This window comes from Cutaneotrichosporon oleaginosum (assembly GCF_008065305.1).
Source record: "Cutaneotrichosporon oleaginosum strain ATCC 20508 chromosome Unknown ATCC20508_contig01, whole genome shotgun sequence".
Lineage (NCBI taxonomy): Eukaryota > Fungi > Basidiomycota > Tremellomycetes > Trichosporonales > Trichosporonaceae > Cutaneotrichosporon > Cutaneotrichosporon oleaginosum.
In genome coordinates, this window is record NW_027072170.1 from 1,420,181 (window position 1) to 1,446,490 (window position 26,310).

The following is a 26,310-nucleotide window of genomic DNA, read 5'->3' on the forward strand; positions in this document are numbered from 1 at the left end:
TGATCGTCTAAACTGTCACAGTTTGTTCATTGAGACGCCACGCGCCACCACAGTAGTGCGCCAGTGTCTGAATTTCAGAAGGAGGTCACTGCCCAATACGGAGATTGAGTCCTGCCAATGCTGACAGGCTGTACTCGCATCCAGACCGCCTACTTGCACCATGTTATTACTCCGCTGTCCTCATTCATGGGAAATCATCTTGTGTCGCTGATGACCGATCGCCCATCACCGAAAGACACAGTGTGAAGTGGAAACACTTCACGCACATCGCCGACCGCCAACGACCTCCCGCGGCCGAGCCAGCTCACACGACTCGATCTACCCCGCAAGCCCCGCCAACTGCCGCCTGCATCCCCGCACCCCAGATCACGAGGCCACACCCGCCAAATAGCGCCAGCCGCCAGCGCCAGATCCCGGTCTTCGGTGCGCGGCTCTCTGACCCCCGCTACCCCAGGAATGCCTGCGGGAGTGCGGGGTATTTGCCACCACGTCAGTGCAGCTGGCGCAGTCTCAGTAGATCAGTGGAATGCGGCTGCAAGTCTGGACGCGGCGTTCGGATTCCGGCGTCCGCGGGCCCAGGCTGGGCGGTGGGCGGGACCCCGCAGATTTTGTGGGGTATCCGCAGGCTGCATGCTGTGCGCTCCACTGCATCGGCCGCACAGCTCGAGTTTGCGTGCGGGGAAGCGATGGGTCTGAGCAGAGGTCGGTCGATGCGACTGTTGCGTTGCGGGCTGCGGGCTGCGGGCTGCGGGCTGCGGGGCGCACGGACGAGGCCAAAGAGGATGGGGTGCAAGTCGCCGGTGTGCGGGTGATGGTCGCCGATGATGTGATGTGCAGCAGCGCGTCTACGCGTCTACGCGCCCAGCCAGACTTGTACTGCACTCTCGACGGTGCGCGCATGCATGACGCAGGTCTCTTGGCACTGCATGAGCTCGCTAGAGGATGGAGATTGCGGGGAGATGACGGAAGCAGATTGTGACGGTGAATCGGAGATGGTCGGTGAATGAGGAGAGGGAAAGTGCGGGGATTGTTGCCGTTTCCGCTCCGTCGCTCAGGGATTACACAGGGCATCACATGGCCGTGGGCCGAAACGTGGGTCAACGGCGCCGAACCCTGAGTCGCTCAGTGTCCATCGGCCATCCATCCACTCGCTATCTCTCATCTACTCATCTGCTCATTTACTTGATCTCATCTCGACTCTACTACTCTCTACTCGTCCTCACCTCTCGGGATCTCCTCTCGCAATCTCATCCACATCCATTCAATCCACCCACACACCATGACGTTCATCACCATCCCTCGCCTGTCCTCGGCGTCTTCATCGGCGACCACCACCCCCCTCGCCTCGCCTACCACCGGACACCAGGACCGTCTCAACTCTTTCCTCGCGACTTTCGAGGCTGGAACACACGCGTTCTCTCGCGGCGACGAGTGGGCCGACGGTGGTGAGTACAGTCTGCCACTGTGGCGGATGGTGGATGAAGAATGTGTGGCGGTGGGAACAGTGCTCGCGCTTGGGTGCATCACTCATGCACTTGGTTCGGGACAGTGCCACGGGACCCTCCCCTCCTCCCTTCACACTCGCCGTCTTGTTTGCTGACAATCAGCCCGCGTCTCGAAACAGTCCAAGCAACCTACCGCCCAGCAGCCTAAACAGGAGCCGCGCCGCGCGTCGTGGGCCAGCGCGCTCTCGCTCCTCCGCGAAGAGCCCCGCCACTTTGACCCCTCGCGCGACCCCAAACTCCACGCGCTGATCTGAGCGCCCCACACTGTCCGAGCAACGATAGCGCGCACGACCGCCGCTACGACCATGAGCCCGAGCGGCAGCGACGCGAACACACACACCTGCATATCATTATCATTGTTGCCCCACTAGTGTCTGTAGTAATGCATGTATACCAGTCTACTTTGCGTCGAGCTGCTTGTGCTTGCCACGTCGCGACGTGTCTCACTCGCTTCTCGCAGTTCTAGCGCCAGTGAATTGATCAGCTGAGTGCTCGACTGCAGACGTCACGACGGCCTCGGCAGCCTGGGTGGCAATTTTGCGCCGCGCCCAGACCCGTGCCTGATTGACAGGGGCGGGTCGGCGGGCTAGCGGGCTGGCAGGCGGCTCGCGGGTCGGGGGAACTATTGTGCGCGTTCGAAATATCGAGCCCATTCCAGGGTTTATCGCAATCTGTGCAAGTGAACATTGGGGCTTGGCGCTGCGGCGATGCGGCGCGCAGGCGGCGGCCGCGGGTGCATCGTTGGGGCGTGAGGCGGGGTGGAGGGAAGTGGAGGGGCTGGACGGAGATGAGATGACGAGGTGTGGTGGGCCGAGCTGTGTCACGAGCCGTGTCACTGTACGCCAAGCGCCGCGAGCCGTGTCACGCCGACGCCGAGACCGAGCTTGGCGGGCCGAGACGTAGTGAGCCGAGCCGGCTCGCGGACTGCACGCTGACGCGCGAGAGATCGACGCGGACGGCGGGGTGTGCCGACGCAGGCCGAAGACAGCTCCAGACATCGCCGAAGGATCGACACTCCCCTGCCACAGCGCTACGGGACACTCGCACCCACTGCTGCCCGCGCTCCGCGCGGCCCGCACACACCAACACTGCATAATAACGATACAACTAGGCCAGAATCGCGAGGAGGATGAAGAGGGCGACAATGGCCAGGATAATTAGCAGGCACGCCATACGGCGTCCGGCCTTGCGCTGGTATTCGTGCGCCGAGGTCAGTTCCTCGGCGGCCGACGTCGTGTGTGCGTGGACGTTGACGATGTTGCTCTCGATGTTGTCTGGCGTCAGTTGTGAATGTGAGAGGCAGGCATATATACTGCGCCCAACCACAACAAAAGGGGGTATGAGGTGAGAATGGCAGCTGGCTTAATATGCTCCTGTTCCCAGAAGGACAGGCGGTTGGCTGCCTGCACAATTACCGCTCACCAACTCCATTTCAGCAAGACTCACCAATCAGCCCTCCCTGCTCCTGCACGATCGCACCGAGGTCGCGGAAGATGTCGTTGAGCTCGTGTATTCCGCTCTCAATCTCGCGAATCTCGCCCTCGCGCTCCGCAATCAACTGCTCCTGGAACTCGAGCTCGGACTGCGTGATCTGCGGCGCCGTCGCTTGCGTCTGCAGCTGCACGCGCTCGAGCTCGACGCTGTCGCGGTCCTCGTTGCTGGGGTGAGCTAACCGTGAGGTGCCACTCACGCCTCCTCCTGTAACTCGACCGCGCGCTTCTGCACCTCGACCGTGCTCCGTTGCCGCTCCGCGCTGAGGCGCTGCACGCGCTGGAAACCCTGGAGGGCCGAGGTGTACTCGCGCGACAGCTTGGACTGGATCGCCTTGCGCTGCGCCTGCGTGTTAGTATTCATGTCGGCCAAAGAGTGCGAGCGCGCGCACCTGTCCCTCCCCGCCAGAAGGGAATGCTGTGAGCGCCTTGATCTCATCCGTGCTCTTCTTGACCATGTCGCGGGTGGACTCTGTCAGGTTGTGGCTGTTTGTCAGCCGGTTCTCACGTCAGGCGCAAGTCCGAGATGGCACCCCGGGTTCCCGGATCGCAGCGTTTCTCTGCTTGCATGTCTTCCCGCCAGCGGCGATGAGTCCAGGTGCCCGATCCACGTCCACCCGCCCACACTCACAGCGACGTCCGCACAGCCGGCCCATCGGCATTGGTCCCCAGCTTGTCAATCAACCGCTGGATACCCTGCACGTTGCTCTGGATCTTGAAGATCTGAATCGACACAGCATCCTTGACGCGCGAGAACTCTGGGTCGCCATCTGGTGTGAGCAGACGAATCGCGCCAGCGGGAACGATGGGAGCGGATGTTGACCGACTCCACCTGCTGCGGAGACCTAAGCTCGCAGCGGAGTCGCCCGCACCGCTCCTCCTCGCTCTCCCGCCCGCCTGCTCGTCCGGCAGCCATCTCCCGCCCACCACGTCCATCAAACCCACCTCCGGCGGCGCGGCGCGCCGAGCCCAGCCCGCGCTCGAGATCGTTAAAGCTCATGGTGGATGAAGCGAAGTGACGTGCGTGACATCGCCACCACACATATGGGAGTAAACCCACGTGGCCCCCGCCACCCTCCACTATCCACCCTCCCGGCCTGCCCCTCGACTACCACCTCACACCCACCCCGCCTCCCCTCCCTCCATCTCTCTCCAATGGCCGACGCACTCTCCTTCCCCGACCTCCCGCAGGAGATGGTGCTCGACGCTGCGCAGCTGCACCACAACCGCGCGCGCGAGGCCGCGCGCCGCCGCGTGCGCGCTACCATGCCCCCCATACCCGAGATGCGTTTCGAGCAGGCCTACCTCCGCAGCCTGATGCCTGCGCTGCGCGGCGAGCACGACGTGAAGGCCGAGATCGCGGGCGGGCGCGAGGTGGCCGTAGTGTGGAAGAGCGCGGCGTGGATCACGCTGCGGGATCAGGTGGGTTTGGTTGGTGGGGGAAGAAGAGGGAGGCATCGGGACGGCGGAGAAGGGCGGGGTGGGGTTGAGCGGAGCGGGGATCGAGGAAAGAGCAGGATGCGTAGCGCGGATGCTCCGTGGCCGCTAGAACCACTTGGAGAGGCGCCGATGGGCTTATCGCTAACCCCAGGTCATCTCGCCGTTCCTGCAAGGCGCGTTCTGGGGCATCCTCTCGCTCGTCGCGGGGTCCGTCACCGGCGCATTGCGCGCATCTTGGGGCGCGTCAGGGAAGCAGAGGCTCAACCGCGTCGCGGGCGGCGGCGACGACCACTCGTTCCGCAAGTCCGTAGCCGGCGGCGCCGAGACGGCCGCCGCGCTGCACTAGCGCACGTTTTTTCCAACCCAATAGACCCTATTTCGTATGCATTGTACTCTATTCCTGCCTACGCCGCCCGCGGCGGCTCCCCCACAACCTCGACCATGCTCGGCCGCAGCTGCTCGATGCGGGTGGCGCCGAGGAGGCGCATAGCGAGCTCGATCTCGCTCTTCATGATCTCCACGGCGTGCTCGACGCCCTCTTCGCCGGCCACGCTTTGCGCGTACAAAAACCCGCGGCCGATACCCACGCCGTTTGCGCCGAGGCACAGCGCCTTGACGACGTCGGTGCCGCGGCTCACGCCGCCGTCGATGAAGATCTCGAAGCGGCGGGGCATGCCGGCCGCGTCGGGGCGGTCGGGGGGCGTGAGGCGGTCCGGCGCGGCGAGCGAGTCGGCGGACGGGCCTGTCGGCGCCCGAAACTCGGGGCGGAGGAGGTGCGGCGCCAGCCGCCGGATCTCGAGGAGCACGTCGAGCGCGGGGCGCGTCGTGTCGAGCTGCCGCCCGCCGTGGTTTGAGATGACGATGCCGTCGCATCCCGCGGCGTAGGCGAGCAGCGCGTCTTCGACGCACTGCACCCCCTTCACCATCACGGGGATGGAGGTGAGGCCGCGCAGCCAACGCACGTCGTCCCAGTCGAGGTTGGGGTCGACGCCCGCGAACATGGCTTGTGCGACGCCCGCCGTGTCCTTGCTTTTCACGGCGACGCCGCCGGCCGGGCCCTCAAACTCGCCCTTGAGCCGGATGTCGCGCTCGCGCTTGCCACCGACCGGCGCGTCCGCCGTCAGCATGATTGCGTCGAATTTGCCCGCATCAATCTTGCGCACCAGCTCCTCGGCTTTCGCCCGGTCGCGGTTCACGTAGAGCTGGTAGAAAAGGGGTTGGCCCTCCTCCCGCTCCGCCAGCATCTCGTCCATACTGCACGACGCGTTCGAGCTGATGCCCTGGATGATGCCGGTGCTGCCGGCGCCGCGTGTCAAGTTGATTTCGCCGAGCGGGTGCCCGAGCTTGGCCATGGCGGCGGGGGCGATGTAGATTGGCAGAGAGGACGGGCAGCCCATGAGCCGCGTCGAGGCGTCGCATTGTTCCACGCGGCGGAGGACGCGCGGGCGGAACAGTACCTTCTGATACGCCGATGCGTTGGCGAGTTTGGCTGGTGTCAGCAGGCCAACCTTGCCGCAACTCACTGATCTCGTCGTCGCCTGCAGACGCGTAGTACGCCCACGCGACCTTGGATAACAGCGGCTCGGCAAACTTTTCAAAGTCTTTCATGTTGACAATGACGCCGAGCCCGCGCTCCTCCATCTTCTGGCGCTCGACACGCACACGCTCGTCCTCGGCCAGCTGCTCCTCCGAGATCTGGAGCTTGATTGCTCCGAGCTCGTCTGCGCTCGCGGGCTCGAGCGGGCCGAGGTGCTTCACGTCTGCGGGCAAGTGGCCCGGCATGAGCTGGTCGCTGGGGTGGCGCGGCTTGAAGATCGGGGTCACGTCGCGCGAGCGGTTCGCGACGATGATGTCGCGCCCGCCGGGGTGGTCTTCGAGGAACTTTGTCATGCTGGTGTGAGCGGGGAGTGAGGGTTGGGGGTTGCGTACTCGTATACTTCGCCATCGATTACGACCCAAATCTCCGGGCCTTCGCGGCGCTGGATGACATCGGCGACGCTCACGCTGCGGCCTTTGGGCGCAGCTCTTGTGTCGAGCTCGATATTGTCGCGGGTGAGGAAGTAGATGGTCTGGGGTTAGTTGGGGTATCATCCTCAGCGTCCAAAATGGTGTCACTCGGTCGCTCGACTGCACTGGTTGCGGACTTGCGCGGGTGCTCCAAAGCTACGTGGGCGACGCCACCGTGAGGCGCCCAGTGACCTCTTCTCCTCTCTTCCCCGTCCCGTCCCGCCCACCAGTACTCACAGGAACAGCGACCACGCCAGCGACGACAGCCCTCCTTGCCCAAGCTCCCCCCGAGCCAGCGCCAGACCTGGACGCAGGCCGCGCGGCAGTCACAAGCCCGCGGGCGCCACGGCGGAGCGAAGCAGCAAACAAGCGAGCGCTCATATTTCTTCTCCTCTTGTCGTCTTGTCGTCTTGTCGTCTTGTCGTCGTCGTCGCCGGAATCAGAGTCCGAGTCGAGGTTGCACTGCAGTCGCGTCGAGAATGTGGAAGATAAACGCCGGCGCTCGGGGTCTAAAGTCAACGGGCCGGCCGGCAGCGGCTCGAGGCGGCAATGGGCGAGCTCACCCGTGTCCGCCCAATGGCGCGCGGCGCAGTTGTCGACGCTGGCGCTCCTCTCTATTGCCACGGCGGCGCTCCGCTCGTGTTGTGCCTTGGGTGATTGGCGAGAGGCGGAGGAGGAGGGGAGTAGAGAGGGTGAGTTGGCGGTGCTTGGTGCTTGGGGAAGTGAGAGGTGCGGGGGAGATTCCCCACGCCGCACGGCATGCTGAGAGTGAAACGAGATACGCGGTGGTGATTCGCGAAGCCTGGCGACGGAAGGCGTGAAGACTCAAGAGCGAGGTCCGAGCGGCGAAGAGCCGAGGAGCGGAGGAGGATCGTGATGGAGATTCCGGACTACATCTCTTACGCGTATGCGCGACATGCAGCGCCCCAGATCTAGAGAACGAAGGGGAGAGCGATAGAGTCAGAGATCAGAGACGGAGCGCACAATGCAGTATCAGCCTCAGTTGCCCGACAGGCCGACAGCCGGCAACTCGCTATCGACTCGACATACTCGACACCCAGCACGCCCCTCCCCTTTCCGCTACAGCCAACCCCGACTCCGACTAAGCATATCGTACAGGGTCTGCAATGCTCCACCCCGCTCTCGGGCTGTCGCTCGGAGGATTCAGCCGGGCCGGCCCTCGGAGGTTCAAGCCAAGATGACGTGGATTGCAGGGAACAAGAGATACACTGCGGGGTATACATGTACCTCTTCTCAAGCCCCCGCCTGACGCGCGATATCCCATAGCGCCCCCTTCCCACATCAACCAAACTCCCACAAAGCAGTAGTCATCGCATTTCAGATACAAAACACTGGGATATCATGAGCGTCGGGTGGTGACCTTGGCGTCAAAGCACATGAATCTATAAACATCTCATCCGGAGGCTAGGAGGGGTTTTGAAGGAATCAGTCTATACTATAGCCCTAGCGCACGCGGGGCTCGTTGCGTGCCGACCGACACACCTCTCAGAGTTTTCTACTCCGAGTGGGTGTCGGGGACCTTCTCCTGGGAGGGAGCGGGGGTCTGCTGCTGCTGAGGAGCCGCGGCCTGCGCCTTCTCGACAGCGGCCTTCTTGGCGCCAACGACGTGCTTGTAAATCTCGTCGATGATAGGCTTGACCTGCTCGACAACGTACGAGCCGAGCTTGTTGGTCTTCTCCTGAACGGTGCCGTCCTTGGCGAGAACGATTGCCTTGACGTCGGTAGTCACCTTGCCGAGGCCGTCGATGAGCTGGGCGGGAAGGTCCTTGGACTGCTCGCGGAGGGCCTTGAGCTGCTCAACCAGCTCGTGGGATGCCTTCTCGCCCTTGTGGATGACCTCGGCGGCACGGGTCTGGAGCGAGCCGAGCTCGGTGTTGATGGCCGAGGTCTTCTTCAGGACCTCCTCGATGGCGGGAACAACACGCTGAGATTGTCAGTTTCGGCCAACAGGATGTGAACATTAGCCATGCACGTACCGCATCGTGGAAGGCCTTGGCCTGCTTGAAGCCAGCGAGCTCCTGAGTGGGGGTCTTGAAGGGGTCTGTAACGGTCAGCGGCCGAGGTCTGTGCGAGTTGTGTGAAATGTTCCGCAAGGCCGGAATCAACTTACAAGGGAAGGCGGCCTCAACACGGTCAAAGGTGGCAACGGCGAGGTTGTCAGCCGAGTTGATGAGGGGCTGGGTGCGGGTGATGACGGGCTCGGCGGTCTGGAGAGCGCGGGCGGCGAGGCCGAGAACGGTCTGGTAGAGGTTCGAGGTGATCTGGGTCGAGTTGATAAGGTGCCTGCGGAGTGAGCGGGTTTGCTGGGGGTCTGAGAGATTGGTGACTTACTCGGCGTAGGCGACAGAGTCGTGAACGACGGGGACCGAGTTGACACGGTCGACGATCTTGAGGTCTGGGATAGTCAGTATTGGTGTGGGTGGGTGTGGGAGGGTGTGTGAGGGAGAGAGGGAGACTCACGGGGAGCGATGCCGTTGGGGGTCTGGACGGAGGTGGCCATTGTGGATGTGGATGTGGATGTGGTGGTGGTGGTGGTGGTGTTGAGAATGAGAGAGAGAGAATGAAAGAGAGCTAGATGGAGTGTGAGTATCAAGTCGAGACGAGACTTTTCAAGTAGATGAAGAGAAAGAGAAAGAGACGACGATGCAAGTTGTGTGTAAAGACGGAAGCCGGCGGTGGTGGCGAAAGCGCAGCCAGGCCGGGGCAAGGCGTGTCTTGACGCGGTCACCGTACGCCATCCTCCTCCTCCTCCTCCTCCTCACCTCACAATCCTCAACGCGTCTAATCTGATGCCTGGGCCCCTTTCCGTCCTCCCACCCTGGGACCAGCGTCATAACCGCCGAGCCTCTCGAATCGTGACGTGGCGGGCAGACTCGAGGATGGCCCGCTCTCGCCCGACGCGGCGGACGACGAGGAGGAGGAGGAAAGAGCAAGCGATACCGGACGGGCGTGGGAGTGGCGTGGGAGCTGGCGAGCGGCAAACGCGTTTTCAGAGCCCTGGTTATCCTGCCACGGTGGGAACTCGTGGGAACAAGTCGAGAGATGCCGCCCACAAACGTGCTCCTCCTCCTCCTCCTCCTCCTCGCCGTTCCTCGAGCACACACCTTTCTCTTGTGCCCAGATACTCGACGCCGCCGGGCCGCGCGCCGGCGTATAGTCTACCGCTCCGCCTCCACGTCCACTGCGCCCACACCTGCGCCCGCGCCCACACCTGCGCCCACGCGAGTACTAAACCCACCTTTGTGCCAGCTGCTTGTTGTGATAGTGGAGCACAAGATGCGGGGCGCACACTCTTTTATCGAGCGCCCAAGCAATGCACACGCTCAACCATCCCCGCCCCCGCAGCAAGTCACCCTCCGCCTCCGCCTCCGCCTCCCGCCCGTGCTCGGCATTCCACCTTGTGAAGTGACATGACAGTCGGCGCCCCGGGGGCTCTCCCTAGACTCCTACAGGCTGCATTGAGTCCCTGGTAGCATGCTGCATACGCTGCCTTGCCTTGCCTCGTAACGTAGACGCCGGCAGTGGCGGCGTCGCTACTCGATGGCCCGCCCATGGCCCGATGGCGGCCGCCTTGATCTCATCTCTTTCGCGGAACAGCCTGGGCCTATCTCGAGCAAAAATCTCAGGAAAGCCCTATCTAAGGGTCCATCGCAGCGTCAAGATTCAGCTTTCCTGAGGTCAATCAGGCACGGCACGTTGACCACGAGACGTCCTCGCGTCTTTTTTTTTGCGTGCAACTTTTGTGCGGCAGCTTGACCGCTTGACAGCTATACAGCCCATGATCCATGATCCATGCTTGCATGCTCGGACGGTAGACGGTATGCCCGCTCCATGCAGCGTCAAGAGCTCCCTGAGCAAAACACGGAACACGACCGTGGCGGATTGGGCGGCAGACAGAAGGGACGGCGCGACGGCGCAGCGCCAAAAAAAGCGTGGGAACTGGTATCTGTCTGGCACCCAGTGCCGACTTTGGCCGACGCCGCGTGATGGCCACGTACACGTCACGCAAGTCTTCTCGCTCGCAAACTGGGATTACGTGCCGGCGCGCGCCGCACAATGCGGGGAGGGGGAGAGGGGACAGGAGAGAGGCACAGCGGGATGCAGTCCATGCGATTGTTCCACTGCTCCAATCCATGACGTGAACAGCCAAGTTTTCAGGCGGGGGGACTGTTCCCCGCTCATTACGCCGGCTATGTCCCAGGCCAAGGCGTTACGCGTGCACCTCCAGTTCTGTTGCATCGACCCGACTCTATCTCGTGTCTCACATGCAGCATGCAGCATGCAGCATGCCTCCGTCCTGTTCTGACGCGTCGGCTGCGCGACACGATTGCATTCCACCGGCTCGTCTACCCGGCACAGAAACAGCACAACCGACAGTGCAGGCACATACTGCCATTCATCATTCATTCAGTCGAATGGTGGCGCTGCTCAGTTGCAGTGGGCCGAATTGTGCCGACAGCGACGCGTAGCGGCTCGAGCTGAGCGGCGGGCATGCGCTTAAAGTTTGTCATCCCCAGTGGCGCCACACTGCATGCCGTCCTACACACGCCGCCGCTTGCCGTCTGCGCCCCGCAGCACCTGGTCGACGAGCTTGCGCTTCTCCTTCTCCGACGCCGGGTCCGCGTACGTCACGCGCATCGACTCGTCTTCGCGCGGCAGCGGGTGTACTTCTAGATCGATGGGTGGGGCGGGCGACGCTGTGGGCCCGGACGAGGTCGAGATCGTCGGGCGCGACGGGAGCGAGCGGCGCGTCGGCTGTCATTAGCGGAAGCGCGCAACAGTCGGGAGCACTTACGAGGACGGCGCGCGGCGCGTTAGCTTCCGCCAGCCGCCGCAGTTGCGCGGTGACATCGTCGTCGACCGTCGGTGGCGGCGCAGGCTTGCCGGGAGAGGCGGGCAGCGAGCGGCTCGGGCTGCGCGTCGCGTTGTTCAGCACGCGCTCCGTCGCGGACAGCGGGGGCTGGCGGCCGAGTATCGAGTCAGTGGAGGCTACTGTGCGTGCAAGAATCGGTTCTTCGCTCGACGTCGAGTCCGTCTTCGAGATGTTGCGCGGTGCCTCAGCGTCAGGGCCGAACACATGCTGCTCGACGGGGTCGATCCGGCCCTCGTGCGCCATAGTCCACACCCACGAGGGCTTGACGATGGCGAGGCCCCATTGCCGTGCCGACTCGAACTTGCGCCCCTCGGGCGCAGCGAGGACGACGTGTGTAATCTTCCCCCGCGCCAGCGCCTTGCTGACCTCTATGCCTGGCGTCAGCGCCCTCGCAACCGCCACTCACCCGCAGCCTTGAGCATGCGCCGTAGATACACCGCCTGGTCCGTTTTAAAGCCGGAGACGTGCGCGACGATCGCGCCCGCGCCCTCCAGCGGAGTCGTGAACGGCAGCGGCCGGAAAATCACGTTCCGTTCTGGTGCCAATAGTGCCTTCTCGTAGATGCACGCTTCGACCCAGCATTCGGTGACTACCACGGGCTGGGGTCCGTCCGCTGCAGGCGCGGGCGCAGTCGAACCCCTGTGGTCAGCACGAGCTTCGTCATGTCCATCTACATCCTCCGCCACTCACAACCTGATGATCACGTAGTCGACTTCAGCGCCTCGCAAGCGCTCAGCCTCCGACACCCATGCCCCGCCTCTCATCCTGATCGCCTTCTCGAGCACTTCTGCGCTTTCGATAGTGTGGCTGAAGCGTAGCCCGGCAAAGAGCCTCTTCTCCGCCACTCTAGAAGCATCGGCAGGGGGCGAGGTACGTGATGGCCCGGCATCGAACGCGCCGGTCCGCGACGCATGCAAGCGGGACTCCTTACGCTCGAACACGTCGCCCGCGCGGCTCGGCAGCGCCTCCTCCACAGCCTCTTCGACCTTGGCGGCGGGTTCGACCTCGGCTTCAGGCGCCCGTACCTCAGGAACGGGAATGTTGGACACCGACAACAACTCGCCAACGAGTGAATCCCGCGTCCCGCGCTTGTCCTTGCGGACTACGATGGGCTGGTCCTCGTCGACCGGCACAGGCGGTGGCGGACGCAGGCGCTCGTACACGCTGCCGTCCATCACCTCCTCGGGCGTGACCTTGCCCTTGCCCCGGGGCTTGCGCGCGTCGTAGTCCTTCTCAGGCCATCGCCCGCGATACCCCACGCAGTCCCACAGCCATTCCTCGTACACGATCGCCTGGTCTTCGTCGTCGTACCGCCGCCCGCGCCGCCGCCCGGCGTCGCGGTCGCCCTGCTCCTTGAGCGCCCACTTGATCTTCTCGCTCTGCTTGCTCTTGTCAAGCGCGTTGTGCGCGCTCACGAGGTGCGTGCAGGAGCGGTCGAGGTCTTTGCTGTATATCCCGCCGTTCTCCTTGATCAGCTGGATAACTCTCTTGCGGCGGTCCATCTGCTCGATGCCGGATATGGCAATCTTGAGCCCGATAAAGGGCTGTAGACGGTGGGCCTCGACGCTCTGTTGTCAGCTCTGGCGCAGAACGGTATCTCACGGCGGGCACGTCGAGCGTCTCTCCGTTCAGCCATCTTTGGTGGGCATCGTTGATCCAGCTAGGCGACAGAACTGGTATTCCGTGCTCTATTGCGTACTGCAGTTAGTGAACTGGATGGGAGAGGCGAGGGCGACGCTCGCCGCCTCAGCTGCACACGACAGTCACCGGAGGCAGCCACTCACCAAGTACTTTGCGCTCCCAAATCCCGGCGCAACAACATGCGTAGTGCTGACAGTGAGGGCGCTCTCAATCCTCCCGCCCAGCGCGCGAACCTGCTTGCTCAGCTCAGGCTTGTCCGCGACGCCCGTAAACGTGATCGAGATGCCATTCCACGGCCGGCTAGCGTTGGCCGCCTCGATTGGCGCATCATCTGGTGTGAGCCCTACTCCCGCCGAGCAACGCCAGCCGAAGGCCCGCCAGTCCGCCAGTCCCACAAACCGGGCGCCCATCGCTCCACCTCCACTCACCCTCACCCTCGTCTTCGTGTGCCTCGTCCCACGCGCTCCGCACAATCTCGTCCCCGTCTAACGGCAGCGCGCTGTGTCGTCGTGTGTTGGGCCGGATCTTGACGCCCGAGACCTTCTTGGACAGGTGGCCGCGGCGGTTCATCGTTGTAGTGAGAGGTGACAAGATGAGCGGACCGTGCTTGGCGCGATCACAACAAACCCGACGCGTCGAATTGCTTCCGCGTCATGAGTGCCTGAGATATCACTGGAGAACACAGGCGCGTATTTGGTCCCGCACTTACCTCCTCCTCATGCGGCCGAGAAAGTAGCATCTCTTCGACGGGCATGCATACAAACAAGCGGAAAACTGTGGCATATCGCGTCGGAGACATTGTCAGTGCACTCGCGCATCAGAAAGTGGAATTGTGACATGGAAAGCACGGTGAAGTTGTCGATCTTCTGCGGCGCCGCTGAAATCGCTTCTGGGTGGTTGGTTCCGCCCGCCCACCTCCACCGGTGGAGGTCGACATCTTCGGCGTCATTCCCGCAAGCATCTTCATCGCTCCAACTTCAATGCTCTCGACGCTCGCGCAGCTGCGCACCGTGGCTACCGCGACCACCCGACTCGCCGGGACATTACGCTGTCGCTCATTCTCATCCACGGCCGCGCGCGCGGAGGAGATCACCCTCGGACCGGTCAGTCACCTCCGCTGCCCGCGGCGCACAGCTGACCCCAGCCGGCGTGCTACGTCTCGCACTCCACCGACCCGTGGTTCAACCTCTCCTACGAAGACTGGTTGCTGCGACACACACCGAAGGAGCAGCCCATCCTCTTCGTGTACCGCAACATCCCATGTGTCGTCATCGGGCGTAACCAAAACCCATGGAAGGAGACGACGCCGCGGTATCTGCGCGAGATCGGGCTGCCGCTCGTGCGGCGGCGGAGTGGCGGCGGGACAGTGTATCATGTGTGTCTGCAATGGAGCGGGCTGACGCCAGGACATGGGAAACACCAACTTCTCCGTCATCACGCCCCGGGCATTGTTCACGCGGAACGGTGGCGCGGAGCTCGTCTCGCGCGCAGTCAGGGAGCGGTTGAATGTGCCGAGCTGTACCGTCAACGAGCGCAATGACGTCGTGCTCCGCCCGGATGGGACAAAGGAGGGCGAGCTCAAAGTATGTTGATGCGGGAGAAGGGCTGATAACAGGTCTCGGGGTCCGCGTACAAGATCATCTCGCACCGCGCATACCATCATGGCACAATGCTGATCTCGTCGGACGTTGCGAATCTCGGCGCAGCCCTCCGCTCCTCCAATCCGCTGATGGAGACGAAGGGGATCGCCTCGCATCGCGCGCCAGTCTCGACCATCAACGCGTACAGGGCAGGCGAGAGGGAGATCACGCACGACGACTTCGTGAGGGCTGTGCGCGACGAGTTCGTGGCCACATATCGCGGCGACGTCTCAGAGTATAATGTGCACGAAGAGGATGTCGAGCTGCCGCAGGTATCTGAGGGGATGGCGGACATGAAGGTGGGCAGTCTCATGGGTGACATGCTGATGGCAGTCATGGGAGTGGCAGTATGGCCAGACGCCCGAATTCACAAATATCATCCACGGCGAAGTGACCGCCGGCAAGCTCACCGCGCACATCTCAAGCCGACACGCCCTGATTACCGAGTGCACCATCGAGCTCGACAAGCACGAGAATGCCGCCGATGATGCTGCGCAGGACGCACTCGAGCACATCTCCCTGGCGCTGAGGGGTGTGCGGTACGAGAGCCTCGAGGGCGCAGAGAACATCCTGGGAGACAGCGTTCCGCCCGACCTAGCATGGGAGGTCCTCCTATGGCTCCGTGGCTCCATGTGATGCATATGTCCGCCCCGTATCTGTCACTAGCCCACAGCTCTGAGCGTCGTGTCAATGAAGGGCATGGTTCTGGGTCCGAGAGCTGCAACCTGCATGGGCTGAGCGGAGCGTTTGGGGGCGCGGGAAGAGTGGTCAAGCCGTCTGCGCCTCCGTAGCTTGGACCATTATCAGCGATTGAGAAAGGGGAGGCTGATGTCAGCTCTAGGTATTACTGACTACAACACCCACCATCGGGATATCTCCACCTACGCTCAATGAGCGGGTCAGTGTGCCAGCTGTGTCTATGTCGTTTGATGCAATATACATAAGCGTGTCTGCCGTCAGCTCTCATTTTTCCTCAGGCGAGCTGGACTTACAATCTAGGGCTTCTATCCTGTCCACTCTTGCTCTCTTGCCGTCTTGCCGTCTTGCCGTCTTGCCGTCTCGCCTTCCCACCCGCTTGCTCTCTAGCCTTGCCCTCTTGCCAGCCTCCTCTGGCTCCGCACTCTTCTACCGCCTGCGTCTACCTCAGCCCCGCCCCCTCTCAGCCTCACCGTGGACCCGCCAACAGCGAGCCCAGCTTCTCAATCCCTCGCGTAAACACACTGCTCTTCACCAGCCAGTCGGCCTTGATGTCTTCTGGCCCGTACCGGAACATGCTGTCGTCTGGCACAGGTTCGTTGCGGAGGCGCAGCCGGTCCATCTCCCGTGTTGGCACCGTCCCTTCAGTCTCCTTGCCATCCACAGCCTTCTCCGCGCCGTCTGATGTTTCAGACGACGCTGGCTTTGCCGCAAAGCTCTCCGGCAAACTCAAGAACGGGTTGTTCACGGCACGGATCAGGAGTTGGTGCACGGCGCGGAAGATGGCAACGATATCCCCATCCTTAACCGCAGCATCGACGAGAGCAACACTTAGCACCATGCGCAGCTTTGTGGGCGTTTGGAAGCCGTAGCTGGAATCAGCGCACACCTTCCGCGTCCTGCCTTCCCCAGTGGAACTCACAACGCCATGTCTTCCATGCAGAAGAGGAGGCCAAGGTAAGAGTCTGCTGGCCTGTTCGGCGACGAGGTCATGACAACTGTTGTTAGATTCCCATCCCATAGCGCCTTGTCCCAACTCTCTCAGCGTGGACAGACTCACTCCGCTCCTCAATTACATCCACCGCCCCATGCGCGAGATGGTAAGCGCGCAGCTCGTCATCCTTGCCTGTGAAGGAGTGGACGTAAAGGGGCGAGTTGTTGGGCGCCAAAATGGCCAGCGAGGTAAGATGCAGCGGCACGGCCTGCGTGGCTCCTGTTGCCGACATGATGGATGTTGATGAGTTGGTGAAGTTGGGACAACTGGTAGTGATGAGCGAACTCGTCGCGTCACGGTCACGTGGTTCTGATGCCGCGGTGGAGGTGGTACATCGCGTCGCGCACCAACCCATCGAGACTTCATCTTCCTCCTCTTCTCATTTGACTCCTCCCCATCTCCGTCTCGACCTCATTCACTCGATTGCGATGCCGCAAGCACCATCTCTCGCCCCTCTTCCTCCAGACGCGCCGCCACAGACCTCCCCGATCCGTCCCTCCTTCGCATCTGCTCCTCGGACCCCAACATACCCCTCTTCGTCTTCTTCGCCGCGGCCTCCTTCCAGCCCAACTCGCCGCTCTCCGACGAAGCGCAGACTGGCCTTGCGTGCTGGCCACAATAGCTTTGTGGCGGCGGAGTCTCGCTTGGAAGGCACGATCACGCTTGGGCAAGGCTGCGTCGTTCATCCAAAGGCGACCATCATGGCCGTGCAGGGTGCAAGCATTTACCTCGCGGACGGTGTGGTGATTGAAGAGATGGCGGAAGTCATTTTCCGGCATCCCGGGCGTGCGACCATTGGGACCGGCACTGTCGTGATGGTCGGCGCCATCGTTGACCTCGTCCCTGATGATGATCAGCAGGCAGTAGGCGAATGGTGCACCCTCGCTCCACGCAGTAGGTGTCTCGGCGTGCGCGTCGGCAATGCGTGTACTATCGGAGCGGGAACGTCGGTCAGCCCCTCCCACTCCCTGGTCCAAGATGAGGGGTGTGTGCCTGACCGCACGGTCATCTACGGCGCTGCGAGCGCCGCCCGGACATGGGGCGGGAGCGGTGAGACTCAGGAGCGTGAAGTGCGCGTCAACGCGACAGCATTTCTGAGAGAGATATTGCCCAAGTACGTGCAACCAAGGTTTGATCATAGGAGCTAACAACAGGTTCAACAAGGCGCGCGAAGAGGCGCCCGGCATTATATCATCGCAGCCACAGCCGCAACGATAGCTTGCGCACCGGGTCCGGAGCAGGAATCGGCTCGCCCTCGGATCAGACGTCGAAGATGACCACCAGACGCAAATACAGCCCGCTCCTCAGACGAGTACGCCCACCGAGAACGAGCAGCCCTCTCGGGCAATCCCCAACCTCCGGCCCACGATACCATGGCCCTATCCGTCGTTCCCCGTCACCGTTCCCCGCCACCTATGCCCCGACCCACACCCCCCGGACCTCCACCCCACCCTGTAAGATACAAGTGTGAACCATGAGATGTGATACATGCAGATTAAATGGATGCAAATTGTGTCCCGCTTACAGAGGGGGCGATCTCGCGCGTGGCATTCGCGAGCTCGCGCCAGATCGAGGGGTCGACGGGTGTTTCTGCCTCTGGCAGCTCGGCATACACCTCCCCGTAGCGCAGCACGCCGCCGGGCCCTGTCAAATCGGCGGCTGCGACGGTACGCAGCGCGGCGCGCTGCATACCCTCTTGCCCGCTCTCGTGAGCGGCAAGCGCCACGCTCGACTCGACGACCTCGAGCACCTCGTCGGCCTCGAGCGCGAACTCGTGCCCCGCCACCGTCACCGTGCGGGGCGGGAGGATGTCCGGCGCGTCGTCGACGGGCGCCGGCGCCTCCCTGACGGGCTCGGGCGGGCGCTCGAACTCGTCCTCGTACTCCCCGTCCTGCTCCCACTCCTCGTATCCCTCGTACACCTCCTCGTCGGCCTTCTCGGCCCGCGGCGCGGGCTTGGCGCTCGCCACGCCGCGCCGCAACCCCGGCGTGTCCGCCAAGTCGATCTGTGCGTCCGCGTTCGCATGCACTCGCTCGAAGAAGCTCTGCAACTCGCCGGGCACAGAGGACTCGTGCGTGCTCGCCGCGATGATGCGCGCGTCCACCGGCCGGTCCGGGAAGATGATGTCGCGCGCCGTCTCGCGCCCCATAGTCGCGCCCACGACGAGGGGCGCGGGCTCGGGCTTGGCCTCCTCCTCGATCAAGCTTTTGATCGCATCGAAGTCGAACGGCACGTCGTCCCCTCGCTCACGCGCCAGCGCCTGTTCCCTCGCCAATGCGAGCTGCTTGTCCAGCGCGACAATCCAGGGGCGCGAGTCGCGCGCGCTCTCCGCCACCTCGGGCTCGGCGGGCATCGCGTACGCGTACGTCGCGACGTACCGCATCCCGTCGGCCGCGTACGTTACGCGGCGGAAGCGCTGCGGCGCCCCGGCGGGCGGGAAGCGGATGAGGGCGGGCGGAATAGAGGGGCCAAAGACCGTGTTGGAGAGCTTGAGCCATGGCGAGGCGGGCGCTTCGAGCGCCCACGCGCCCTCGACGGGCGGGGACAGCGCGCTCGTCCCCGGCGTGAGGACGTGGCCGAAGCGGAAGGAGAGAGTGCGCGCCGCCTCAGGAAGCGCAGCTTTGGCGAGCGTCTCGTCCACCACCGAGGCCAGCGTGCCCGCTTCCCCCTTCCCGAGGGGGATGACGCGGGCATCGGCGATCTCGACGGACCGGTGGCGCAGGTCACGCGCACCGGCGCTCTCGGCGCGGCCCTCGACCCGCGAGAGGCGGAAGAGCGGGCGCTCGGCGATGGCCAGCTCGGTCGACCACAGAAGCGGAGCGAGGCGAGCGGGTTTGTGTGGCATAAGGCAGAAGCGGGTCTCGGATGAGGGGTCGTGAGGGGGAAGAAGGGCGCGGAGAGAGGGAGCGAAACTGGCTGCCTTGAAGCGCGCACCGGCGCGCAGCATGACATCTCGCGCGGCCTCGGCGGCCCCGAGGGTCCCAGCGGTAGCGCGGTAGCTCGTCCACCCTACAGCCTCGATCAGCGCGCCTGTCGCAGTCGAGACTGCCCACATGCCACCAGCGGAGGGCTGGAAGCCCATGGCCGACGCAGGCCACTCCACGGAGACGGCCGCCTTGGCTGTCTCGAGGAGGTATGTTTCAAGGGCAGTGACGGCGGTCTTGCCGCCCTCCGCGCGGATGATGAACATGCCCGTCTCGTCCGAGTCGACGCCGAAGCGCACACCTCTCAATGTGCCGAGGTAGGCCTCGACCGCCTTGCTGCGCTGCAGCACGAACATCTGCGCCTTGCTCAAGAGAATAGAGCGCTCAAAGGTGCTTGTCTCCACGGGCGCGAGTGGTTCTTTGAAGTCCCAGGCGGCTGCCATGACGCGTCGCACAAGGTCAAACTTGGTCTCTCCTGCACGCACACGGACGCCGACGAAGGCCGCAAGCTTGACCACCTGGTCTCGCCGGAAGGCATAGCTGAGATTCCTCTCCAGCTCGGCGTACCGCGTCGCGTAGCGGGGATTGGGAGTCTCGGAGCCCGTCAGCGGCGCTGGCATGCGGCTCGGCTTGAATCGTTCGAGATCGCCCAGGGTGAGCTCGGTATTGGTGACAGGCGGAGCATTGGGCTGCATTCGCTGAAGAACGGAGCCGTCATCTTGCGCAATAGCCTTTGCTAATTCCCTCTGCTTCGCCAACGCCTTGCGCTGTGTTGGTGTGAGCGAGGAGCGTTTGATGACCTTCTTCGCTGCGACCGGGGTGGCATGCAGGGACCGAGAGAGGGGGGAAGGGAGAGGACGGGAGGATAGTAATGCTTGGCCTCGGAGCGCCGTTGCCGAACGCAGACGCCCGAGGCGGAGGGCGAACATGGCGAGATGGTGGGAGGAGTGGATGAGTGCGGGATGGTGGATGAGGTTGGGTCATCCGAAAATCGCATTGACATTTCGGTTGGTGGCGGAAGTGGAGGCGGACATTCCGGACATGTCCGCAACTCCATGACCTCGTCTCTGTCGAGCCAGAGGAATGAGTTATACATGGATCTAGGTGCTATACAGTTACAAATACTCTGCACGCCCCTGCAGTGCATCCACGTCAACTGCCCCACGCGAAAACTTACTGCCCCGCGAACGACTGTGATATGTCCTTGGTTCCGAATCGGTCGTTGAAGAGCTGGTCTCCAGATGGAGAGAGAAAGTCTGCAGGGTGCTGCGCGCCACCGTTATTGTTGCTGAAGTCGACATACTTCATAGTTGAGAATGCGCTCGACGACCCGGAGACAATGCGCGGCGAGTCGACATTTCCGTTGAGCCACGCACCGCTATTTGCGGATGCTGGCCCAGACGCGGAGTCGGTAGTTGAGCCCATGGATCCCCTAGTCAGAAGTCCAGGCGCCGATCCGCTGGATCCAGGAGTCGAGCCACTGGGCGAATCCTCTCCAACGTTGATCCCTGTCGTTGCAACACCGACACCCATGCCGTGGGTCTGCGCCGACGCCTTCCAATAACCGCGCTTGATGTTCAGAGCGTTGAGAATGGCCTGGCCAAGATGTGATTGCGGTGTCAAGGGTAAGGCGCCTGGGCGAGGGTGCTCGGGGTAGTGTGCCACTAGTTTCTCAAATGTAGGATTGGAGGCACGGTCGAGGAAGTACTCGATCAGCTGCGCGTGGTGATACCCGATCTTGAACTTTAGGCCGTACGAGGCGAGCGCTGCACGTGCGTTCTCAATGTTGACTCTGTGCGCCTCAGCAGCCGCGGTGTCCCCAATGTTGAGCGCGTGGCGGTAAAACAGCAGACATGTGCGCGCAGAGGTGACAAGCGCCAATGATGAGGACGAGTGCATCACCGCCGCCAGGTTGGATGCACCTTCGGGAATGGACGTGCAGAGGTCTTGAATAATGCCAATGACGGACCTGGCCGCGTTCAGGATACGGCGGGCCGGCTGGTCGTTGGGATCAGAAATGTCTGCGAAGGGCTCGTAGAGACAGATGATAGCCGCGTGGGGGATAACGTGGGCGCTCTGAACAAGTTAGCCAACATTATCATTCAGGAGGTAACACGCGACTCACAATTAGGTCTACATCGAGCCTTTTCTTTGCGTCCAGCGTGGCGGGATTCGAAAGCTTCGGGGGGAAGCTCATCTGCAAGCAGGCGATGGCGTTGGCAAGCTCACGGAACTCCGGGCGCTGCATGCCGTCGAGGTCGTCGTTGTCGCGCAGCCGCCTGTTCTTCCACTTGCGCGCAAACTTGTTTACGCGATTGAGCAGTACGGCTCCCTTGAGCGCCATCACGAGGGGATCAACCACAGGATGCTTGATGTAGAGATCTAACGATTCGAGATCTTGCGGATTAGGCGGAATGTCACTACGACTGCTGTTGAAGTCGATTGCAGAGACTGGGAGGGGGATGGTAAGCTCGTCCAGAGACAGTGATGAGCCCCAGCCGGAGGCTGCCGAGGCCACTGTATCGTGGTACATGGCCATCCACACGACGATGCGGCGCTCTTCTCGTTCTAGTGCGTCCACCGGTGGCGGCAGCATTACCGACTTTAGCGACAACTCTGCCGATCGCACATTGAGGCCGAGAGGCAGGATCATGCGGGCCACTAGGCCACAGTAGGTCCAGCATTCGAGCATTCGCGTGTCGTCGATGAACACACGGCTGAGAATGATCATGGCCCTGACCACATCAAACAGTCGGTTGCCGGTGTTTAGCCCGTCCTGGATTGCGTCTTTGCCGAACGCGGCTTGCCGCAAGCTGAAGGGCATGCCATCCGTTTTCGAGGTCGCTCTTTGAATCATGAAATCAATCTTGCCCTTATCATAATCGGCTGGAGGAAAGTACGAAGCAAGGTTATCGGGCGTGGGCTCGATCCAGCTAGCAGTGAGGGAGCAGATGGCGTGAAGCAGGGCAGGGTGGGGGAAGTTGGAGTGTGTCGGTGGCAGAGCCAGTCGCGACATGAAGCGAGCGCGGTGGAGTATGCGCGGAATATTAGGAACTATCTCGAAGAAGACTTCGACGAGGGATGTCGTGACCGACGGTTCCGGAAGGTTGCGCGGCCACCCTGGCCAAAAGAGATCAACGAGTATCTGGGGATCGAGGTTAGGATCACCGTTGACTCCGTTTAGCGTCTCGATGTCGCGTATGTCGTCCACTACTTCAACGCTCGCAGAGTTCTGTCGGCTAGAAGTGCTTGCCTGCGCGGCGTCGGACAGCCCGCTCGTCAGATTGTTCACATCCCAAGTCTGCTCCTGAGACGGAGGCCCCATGTCGACATCGCCACTCCAATTGAGCGTCGTAGGTCCGGTCGGTGCGGGAGAGAAATTGAATACGCCAGCAGGAGACAGCATGGAGGGGCCAGTGTCCCCGAACGCAGGCGGCGAGGGCATAGCCATGAACGGCGTAAATCCCGTGCCGGACTCGCTGCGGTCGGCCGACATGCCCATGGACATCCACACGCTCGTAGCCGAGGCCGTGACGTTGGGAGTAGCAGTCATGCCAGACATGCTCTCACCCAGTCCAGGGTTTTGAGCGGATATCGGTAATGAGCCAGACAGCATGTCGAAGAAGGCTCCAGGTGACTCAACGGGCGGCGCACCAAAGCCTGCACCCGTCCATGGATCTGGTGCAGACGACGTTGATGTAAACGGTGCGTTTCCGTTAGCGCGTGGTACAGACTTCTGGGCGAGCTGCTGTTCCAACTCGGCTGCCAAGTCAGCGAAAATAGATTAGCGGGTCCGGGAGTAACTCACCAACACGTTTCATGAGTCGGTCACGTTCCGGGTCGACTTCGTCGTCTCCTTTCTTCCGGCCGCCCGATGCCTTGCGCTTCTTCTTTTTGCCGTCGTCGTCTTCTTTCGGGGAGGTATCGCCGTCATGATGCTCCTTGTCCAAGGAGTCATCATACTCGCAGGAGAGCACGGGGTTGGTGGAGGGAGCGGTGCGCAGTAAGTGTCGGTAGGAGCGCACGCATGTGGAGCAGTGAGGGCGAACGGCGTCGCATTTCTGAAGGGTGTCAGCGAGTGAAGGTGCTGCGGACGGAGCATTTTGGGCGAGAAGAGCGCGGTGAAGTGAGATGGCGCGACGCCGGGGCTTGGGGTGGGCGCCGAGAATCAAGCTGATCCGCCCCGCTTGTACTCATGCTTCTGCGACCTGTGGTTCACGCGTATTGCCAGCTGCGGACAGCAGGCCAAAGCGACCGTCCCCGTCAAGCAAGCTGGGGAGCACTTCCCACCCACCGATACCGCCGCCTATCGCGTCTGACTCACCAGCTTTCGACGCCGGCAGGCCAAGCAAGCCTGATTGCGCCGAAGGACCCCGGCAACGTCATTAGGTGCTCCATTGGCCGCTTGTTGTTGAGCTTTGCTGGCGGCCGTGTCAATGGGGATGGTGCCCTGCAAGTCGGGTCGAGTGGGAATGTCGACCGGACCCGTCATTGCTGTTGGTTTAGGGAAGGATGACATGGTGCGAGAATCGGCGGGATATCCGACTGCGGGAGGAGGGGACTATGGGCGAGGAATAGGATCAGGCGCACAGTTGCCCGCAAGAGTGCCTCTCATCGGAGGGCAGAGCGAGGCCAAGCCGCGGTGGCCGCACAAGGTTGCGTTATGTGCGCACAGGAGGCAATAGAAGTACGGACAGAGATTGTACTCGATGGGTACGCAGGCGGCTCAGGAGTTGGACGGTGGTGGAAGTTGAAATGACACGGCCGGCGTGGAGGAGTAGAGTCAACGACAGCTGTTTGCTGTTTTGTGGGGAGAAGTGATGTGGACAGGAGGGTGATGAAGAGAGCGGTGAGAGAGTGGATAGGCCGGATATCGATGGATATGGGATAAGAGTCAAGTGAGAGATGAGAGAATCGTGTGGATTGTGGATGTGTGGAGAGGATCGAGTGAGGTGCGGCGAACGGCGCGCGGCGTGCGGATTGGGATTGGGACCAGCGGTCATCATTTCAACAACTCTTAATTCCTCCTCCATTTGCCGAGTCCTCGCATGATCTCATGATCTACTAAACAAGCCCGTACCTGCATACCTAGATCATTATTACCTCGCTCAACCTCGTCTGATTAACTTGGTCTGAGCAAGCAGTTTTCTGTCGCTCAACTCAACCTTATTGCGCTTGCAAAATGCTGACTACTGTCCATGCCGCGCCCCTCGCACGCCTCCGCATCATTCAGCGGGACAGCGGCTCAAGCCGGCGTTTGACTTGGGCACATCCGCAACGGATACTCGTCGCAGCAGATGGCATGCTTTGCTGCTCGTAATTATGCGCGGAGTCCCGAGAGATGGATTCGGAAGCAGGCGCCATCTAGAACTGAGGCTGCCGAGGTAGGTAGCGAGTGGCAATTGTGGCAATCCGGTGTCTGTCAAGCGCGGAGATTCCTCCTGCCTCCTGCTTGCTGTCATCATTCCCCCACCTCTGATGCTTGCACCCTATTCAAGACGGATTGTAGCCGCGTACGCCGCTTATCGCCACTCGTTTTACATCTCACGCGCACCACTTGTCTCAACTTGTCTCATGTCATCCCATTCATAGCTCGAGCGCTGCCATCCCCGATGCCCGAGCCTCTCCTCAATCTTCAACTCAAAGAGGAGAGATCTCGTCACTAGTCAGACCACGTGGGATTATTTTACGTAACAGCAAGCATAATCGTCGATCGCCGACCTCCTCCAGCGACCGCTCTCTGATCTCCCAGTGTATGCGAGGAGCGTCCCGAAATTTCCTACAGCACACCCACCCGAGGCAGTCATGTTGCTCGCTCAACTCGGGACGGCCAGTTCAAGACGGCTGGTCTCCCCAATTGCCTCAGTGCCATCCCGCCTGCCGTGCGCGCGACACACCCTTCCTTTTTCCGGCCTCATCACATCCCTTGCTCCGCCCTCTTCCTCTCGGCCAGCTATCTCTCGCATAGGCATCGCATCCGGCCTGCGCTTCTATTCCGCCCCTCGTCCGCGGAGGGCTTTGAAAAACCAGCTCACGGGCCAGCAGTGGCCTTGGCATGTCGTTGAGAAGCCACCCGCTGGGATGGAGGAGATCGAGCGCGTCATCTTCGCGCGTGGCAACAAGACGCTCGGCAAGACGTTTTGGGCTATGTCGATCGTGTTCACCTTCGGTATCGTCAACTGGATCCTTATTCCGTCGCCGAAGGAGGCGATTGCAAAGGGTATCAAGCCTGAGGAGGACCGGTGAGTGACAAGCGGCTGGCCGTAGCGGCGTCGCGAGATCTCCAACCCCGCGGAAATGCGCTTACGCCCAGCGACGTTATGGGGATGCCACTCGAGACCTTCTTCACCTGGGTGACGGGCGGGTGGGTAGCCGTGTGCGGCGCGATCGCCGTCGGTGGCCTCTTCATGATGTCGCGCTTCGTCTCCCGCCTCTCCCTCGTGCAGCAGAAGGCTGTTGGCGCACCACCTGCCTCGGCGCGCAAGTTCCTGCGCATGACCACTGCCGTGCAAGGGGCACTGCCGTTCTTCCGCGCCCCCCGCGAGATCCCCATCGCTGCTGCGCACGTCGAGCTGCTCCGCGGCCGCAAGACGATGAAGGGCGGCCGGGAAGTCAACCCTTACCTCAAGCTCGACATTCGCGACCCCAACGCAAGCGCCGGGCTACGTCTACTCGACCGCGCTGCTACTTACCGCCTTGACTTTAGCGAGAATGACCTCTCGGAGAAGGGCGAGATGGTGCTGTCGATGCAGCGTTTGGAGGACGTGTTTGGCGCGCTCGACTACAGCCAGGGGCGATGAGGTAGTCGTGGGTGGAACACTTATCATATCAGCATGGATGCATTGCATGTGGCGCGAGAGGTCAGGACTGTGAACACTCAGTAGGCATGTATGCAGTGCATTGTGGACGAGCAGTCGGCCTGCAGCCTGCGCGGCCTGATGAAGAATATGATGAAATCTCCGGATATAGCCAACTGGAATCAGGAAATTCCCAGCATTCCTGGAACGCACTCACGTCGGTCTTGCTTCGGTGACGTTCTGCACATCTTATCAACAACATGTCTCATTCAATCTGAGCAA

The 26,310-nt window shown here is 62.1% G+C and overlaps 14 protein-coding genes across 14 annotated transcripts; 7 read left to right on the top strand and 7 right to left on the bottom strand.

The window, feature by feature from the left end:
- Positions 1 to 1,279: 1,279 nt before the first annotated feature.
- On the top strand, positions 1,280 to 1,759 carry COLE_00585 (uncharacterized protein; the record flags this gene model as incomplete). The annotated part of the gene is made up of 2 exons (XM_018422843.2): positions 1,280 to 1,445; positions 1,608 to 1,759. 2 exons carry the CDS (start codon positions 1,280 to 1,282, stop codon positions 1,757 to 1,759), a joined length of 318 nt encoding a protein of 105 aa, XP_018279837.2.
- An 853-nt stretch (positions 1,760 to 2,612) lies between these two features.
- Positions 2,613 to 3,931, bottom strand: COLE_00586 (uncharacterized protein; the record flags this gene model as incomplete). Its single annotated transcript, XM_065626089.1, has 5 exons — positions 2,613 to 2,797; positions 2,952 to 3,160; positions 3,196 to 3,341; positions 3,388 to 3,481; positions 3,627 to 3,931. The coding sequence occupies 5 exons, from the start codon at positions 3,929 to 3,931 to the stop codon at positions 2,613 to 2,615; spliced, it is 939 nt and encodes a 312-aa protein (XP_065482583.1).
- A 219-nt stretch (positions 3,932 to 4,150) lies between these two features.
- COLE_00587 (uncharacterized protein) lies at positions 4,151 to 4,781 on the top strand (the record flags this gene model as incomplete). The annotated part of the gene is made up of 2 exons (XM_018422842.2): positions 4,151 to 4,417; positions 4,587 to 4,781. The coding sequence occupies 2 exons, from the start codon at positions 4,151 to 4,153 to the stop codon at positions 4,779 to 4,781; spliced, it is 462 nt and encodes a 153-aa protein (XP_018279835.1).
- Positions 4,782 to 4,839: 58 nt separating this feature from the next.
- Positions 4,840 to 6,823, bottom strand: COLE_00588 (uncharacterized protein; the record flags this gene model as incomplete). The annotated part of the gene is made up of 4 exons (XM_018420784.2): positions 4,840 to 5,924; positions 5,959 to 6,326; positions 6,365 to 6,504; positions 6,680 to 6,823. The coding sequence occupies 4 exons, from the start codon at positions 6,821 to 6,823 to the stop codon at positions 4,840 to 4,842; spliced, it is 1,737 nt and encodes a 578-aa protein (XP_018279834.1).
- A 1,135-nt stretch (positions 6,824 to 7,958) lies between these two features.
- COLE_00589 (uncharacterized protein) lies at positions 7,959 to 8,963 on the bottom strand (the record flags this gene model as incomplete). The annotated part of the gene is made up of 5 exons (XM_018422841.2): positions 7,959 to 8,387; positions 8,440 to 8,504; positions 8,574 to 8,746; positions 8,795 to 8,858; positions 8,924 to 8,963. The coding sequence occupies 5 exons, from the start codon at positions 8,961 to 8,963 to the stop codon at positions 7,959 to 7,961; spliced, it is 771 nt and encodes a 256-aa protein (XP_018279833.1).
- A 289-nt stretch (positions 8,964 to 9,252) lies between these two features.
- COLE_00590 (uncharacterized protein) lies at positions 9,253 to 9,867 on the top strand (the record flags this gene model as incomplete). Its single annotated transcript, XM_018427309.2, has 1 exon — positions 9,253 to 9,867. One exon carries the CDS (start codon positions 9,253 to 9,255, stop codon positions 9,865 to 9,867), a length of 615 nt encoding a protein of 204 aa, XP_018279832.1.
- Positions 9,868 to 10,241: 374 nt separating this feature from the next.
- COLE_00591 (uncharacterized protein) lies at positions 10,242 to 10,769 on the top strand (the record flags this gene model as incomplete). Its single annotated transcript, XM_018427308.2, has 1 exon — positions 10,242 to 10,769. The coding sequence occupies one exon, from the start codon at positions 10,242 to 10,244 to the stop codon at positions 10,767 to 10,769; it is 528 nt and encodes a 175-aa protein (XP_018279831.1).
- Positions 10,770 to 11,002: 233 nt separating this feature from the next.
- COLE_00592 (uncharacterized protein) lies at positions 11,003 to 13,547 on the bottom strand (the record flags this gene model as incomplete). The annotated part of the gene is made up of 7 exons (XM_018427307.2): positions 11,003 to 11,218; positions 11,259 to 11,710; positions 11,743 to 11,975; positions 12,027 to 12,904; positions 12,939 to 13,034; positions 13,121 to 13,308; positions 13,406 to 13,547. 7 exons carry the CDS (start codon positions 13,545 to 13,547, stop codon positions 11,003 to 11,005), a joined length of 2,205 nt encoding a protein of 734 aa, XP_018279830.1.
- Positions 13,548 to 13,957: 410 nt separating this feature from the next.
- On the top strand, positions 13,958 to 15,253 carry COLE_00593 (uncharacterized protein; the record flags this gene model as incomplete). Its single annotated transcript, XM_018422840.2, has 5 exons — positions 13,958 to 14,080; positions 14,122 to 14,352; positions 14,384 to 14,560; positions 14,593 to 14,916; positions 14,951 to 15,253. 5 exons carry the CDS (start codon positions 13,958 to 13,960, stop codon positions 15,251 to 15,253), a joined length of 1,158 nt encoding a protein of 385 aa, XP_018279829.1.
- Positions 15,254 to 15,782: 529 nt separating this feature from the next.
- Positions 15,783 to 16,673, bottom strand: COLE_00594 (uncharacterized protein; the record flags this gene model as incomplete). Its single annotated transcript, XM_018424961.1, has 4 exons — positions 15,783 to 16,185; positions 16,236 to 16,311; positions 16,374 to 16,454; positions 16,655 to 16,673. 4 exons carry the CDS (start codon positions 16,671 to 16,673, stop codon positions 15,783 to 15,785), a joined length of 579 nt encoding a protein of 192 aa, XP_018279828.1.
- Positions 16,674 to 16,735: 62 nt separating this feature from the next.
- COLE_00595 (uncharacterized protein) lies at positions 16,736 to 17,525 on the top strand (the record flags this gene model as incomplete). Its single annotated transcript, XM_018427306.2, has 2 exons — positions 16,736 to 17,421; positions 17,462 to 17,525. The coding sequence occupies 2 exons, from the start codon at positions 16,736 to 16,738 to the stop codon at positions 17,523 to 17,525; spliced, it is 750 nt and encodes a 249-aa protein (XP_018279827.1).
- Positions 17,526 to 17,802: 277 nt separating this feature from the next.
- Positions 17,803 to 20,160, bottom strand: COLE_00596 (uncharacterized protein; the record flags this gene model as incomplete). Its single annotated transcript, XM_018422839.2, has 1 exon — positions 17,803 to 20,160. One exon carries the CDS (start codon positions 20,158 to 20,160, stop codon positions 17,803 to 17,805), a length of 2,358 nt encoding a protein of 785 aa, XP_018279826.1.
- A 244-nt stretch (positions 20,161 to 20,404) lies between these two features.
- On the bottom strand, positions 20,405 to 23,750 carry COLE_00597 (uncharacterized protein; the record flags this gene model as incomplete). The annotated part of the gene is made up of 4 exons (XM_018421302.2): positions 20,405 to 21,307; positions 21,357 to 22,993; positions 23,040 to 23,292; positions 23,556 to 23,750. The coding sequence occupies 4 exons, from the start codon at positions 23,748 to 23,750 to the stop codon at positions 20,405 to 20,407; spliced, it is 2,988 nt and encodes a 995-aa protein (XP_018279825.1).
- Positions 23,751 to 25,312: 1,562 nt separating this feature from the next.
- COLE_00598 (uncharacterized protein) lies at positions 25,313 to 26,031 on the top strand (the record flags this gene model as incomplete). Its single annotated transcript, XM_018425306.1, has 2 exons — positions 25,313 to 25,473; positions 25,545 to 26,031. 2 exons carry the CDS (start codon positions 25,313 to 25,315, stop codon positions 26,029 to 26,031), a joined length of 648 nt encoding a protein of 215 aa, XP_018279824.1.
- Positions 26,032 to 26,310: the final 279 nt, after the last annotated feature.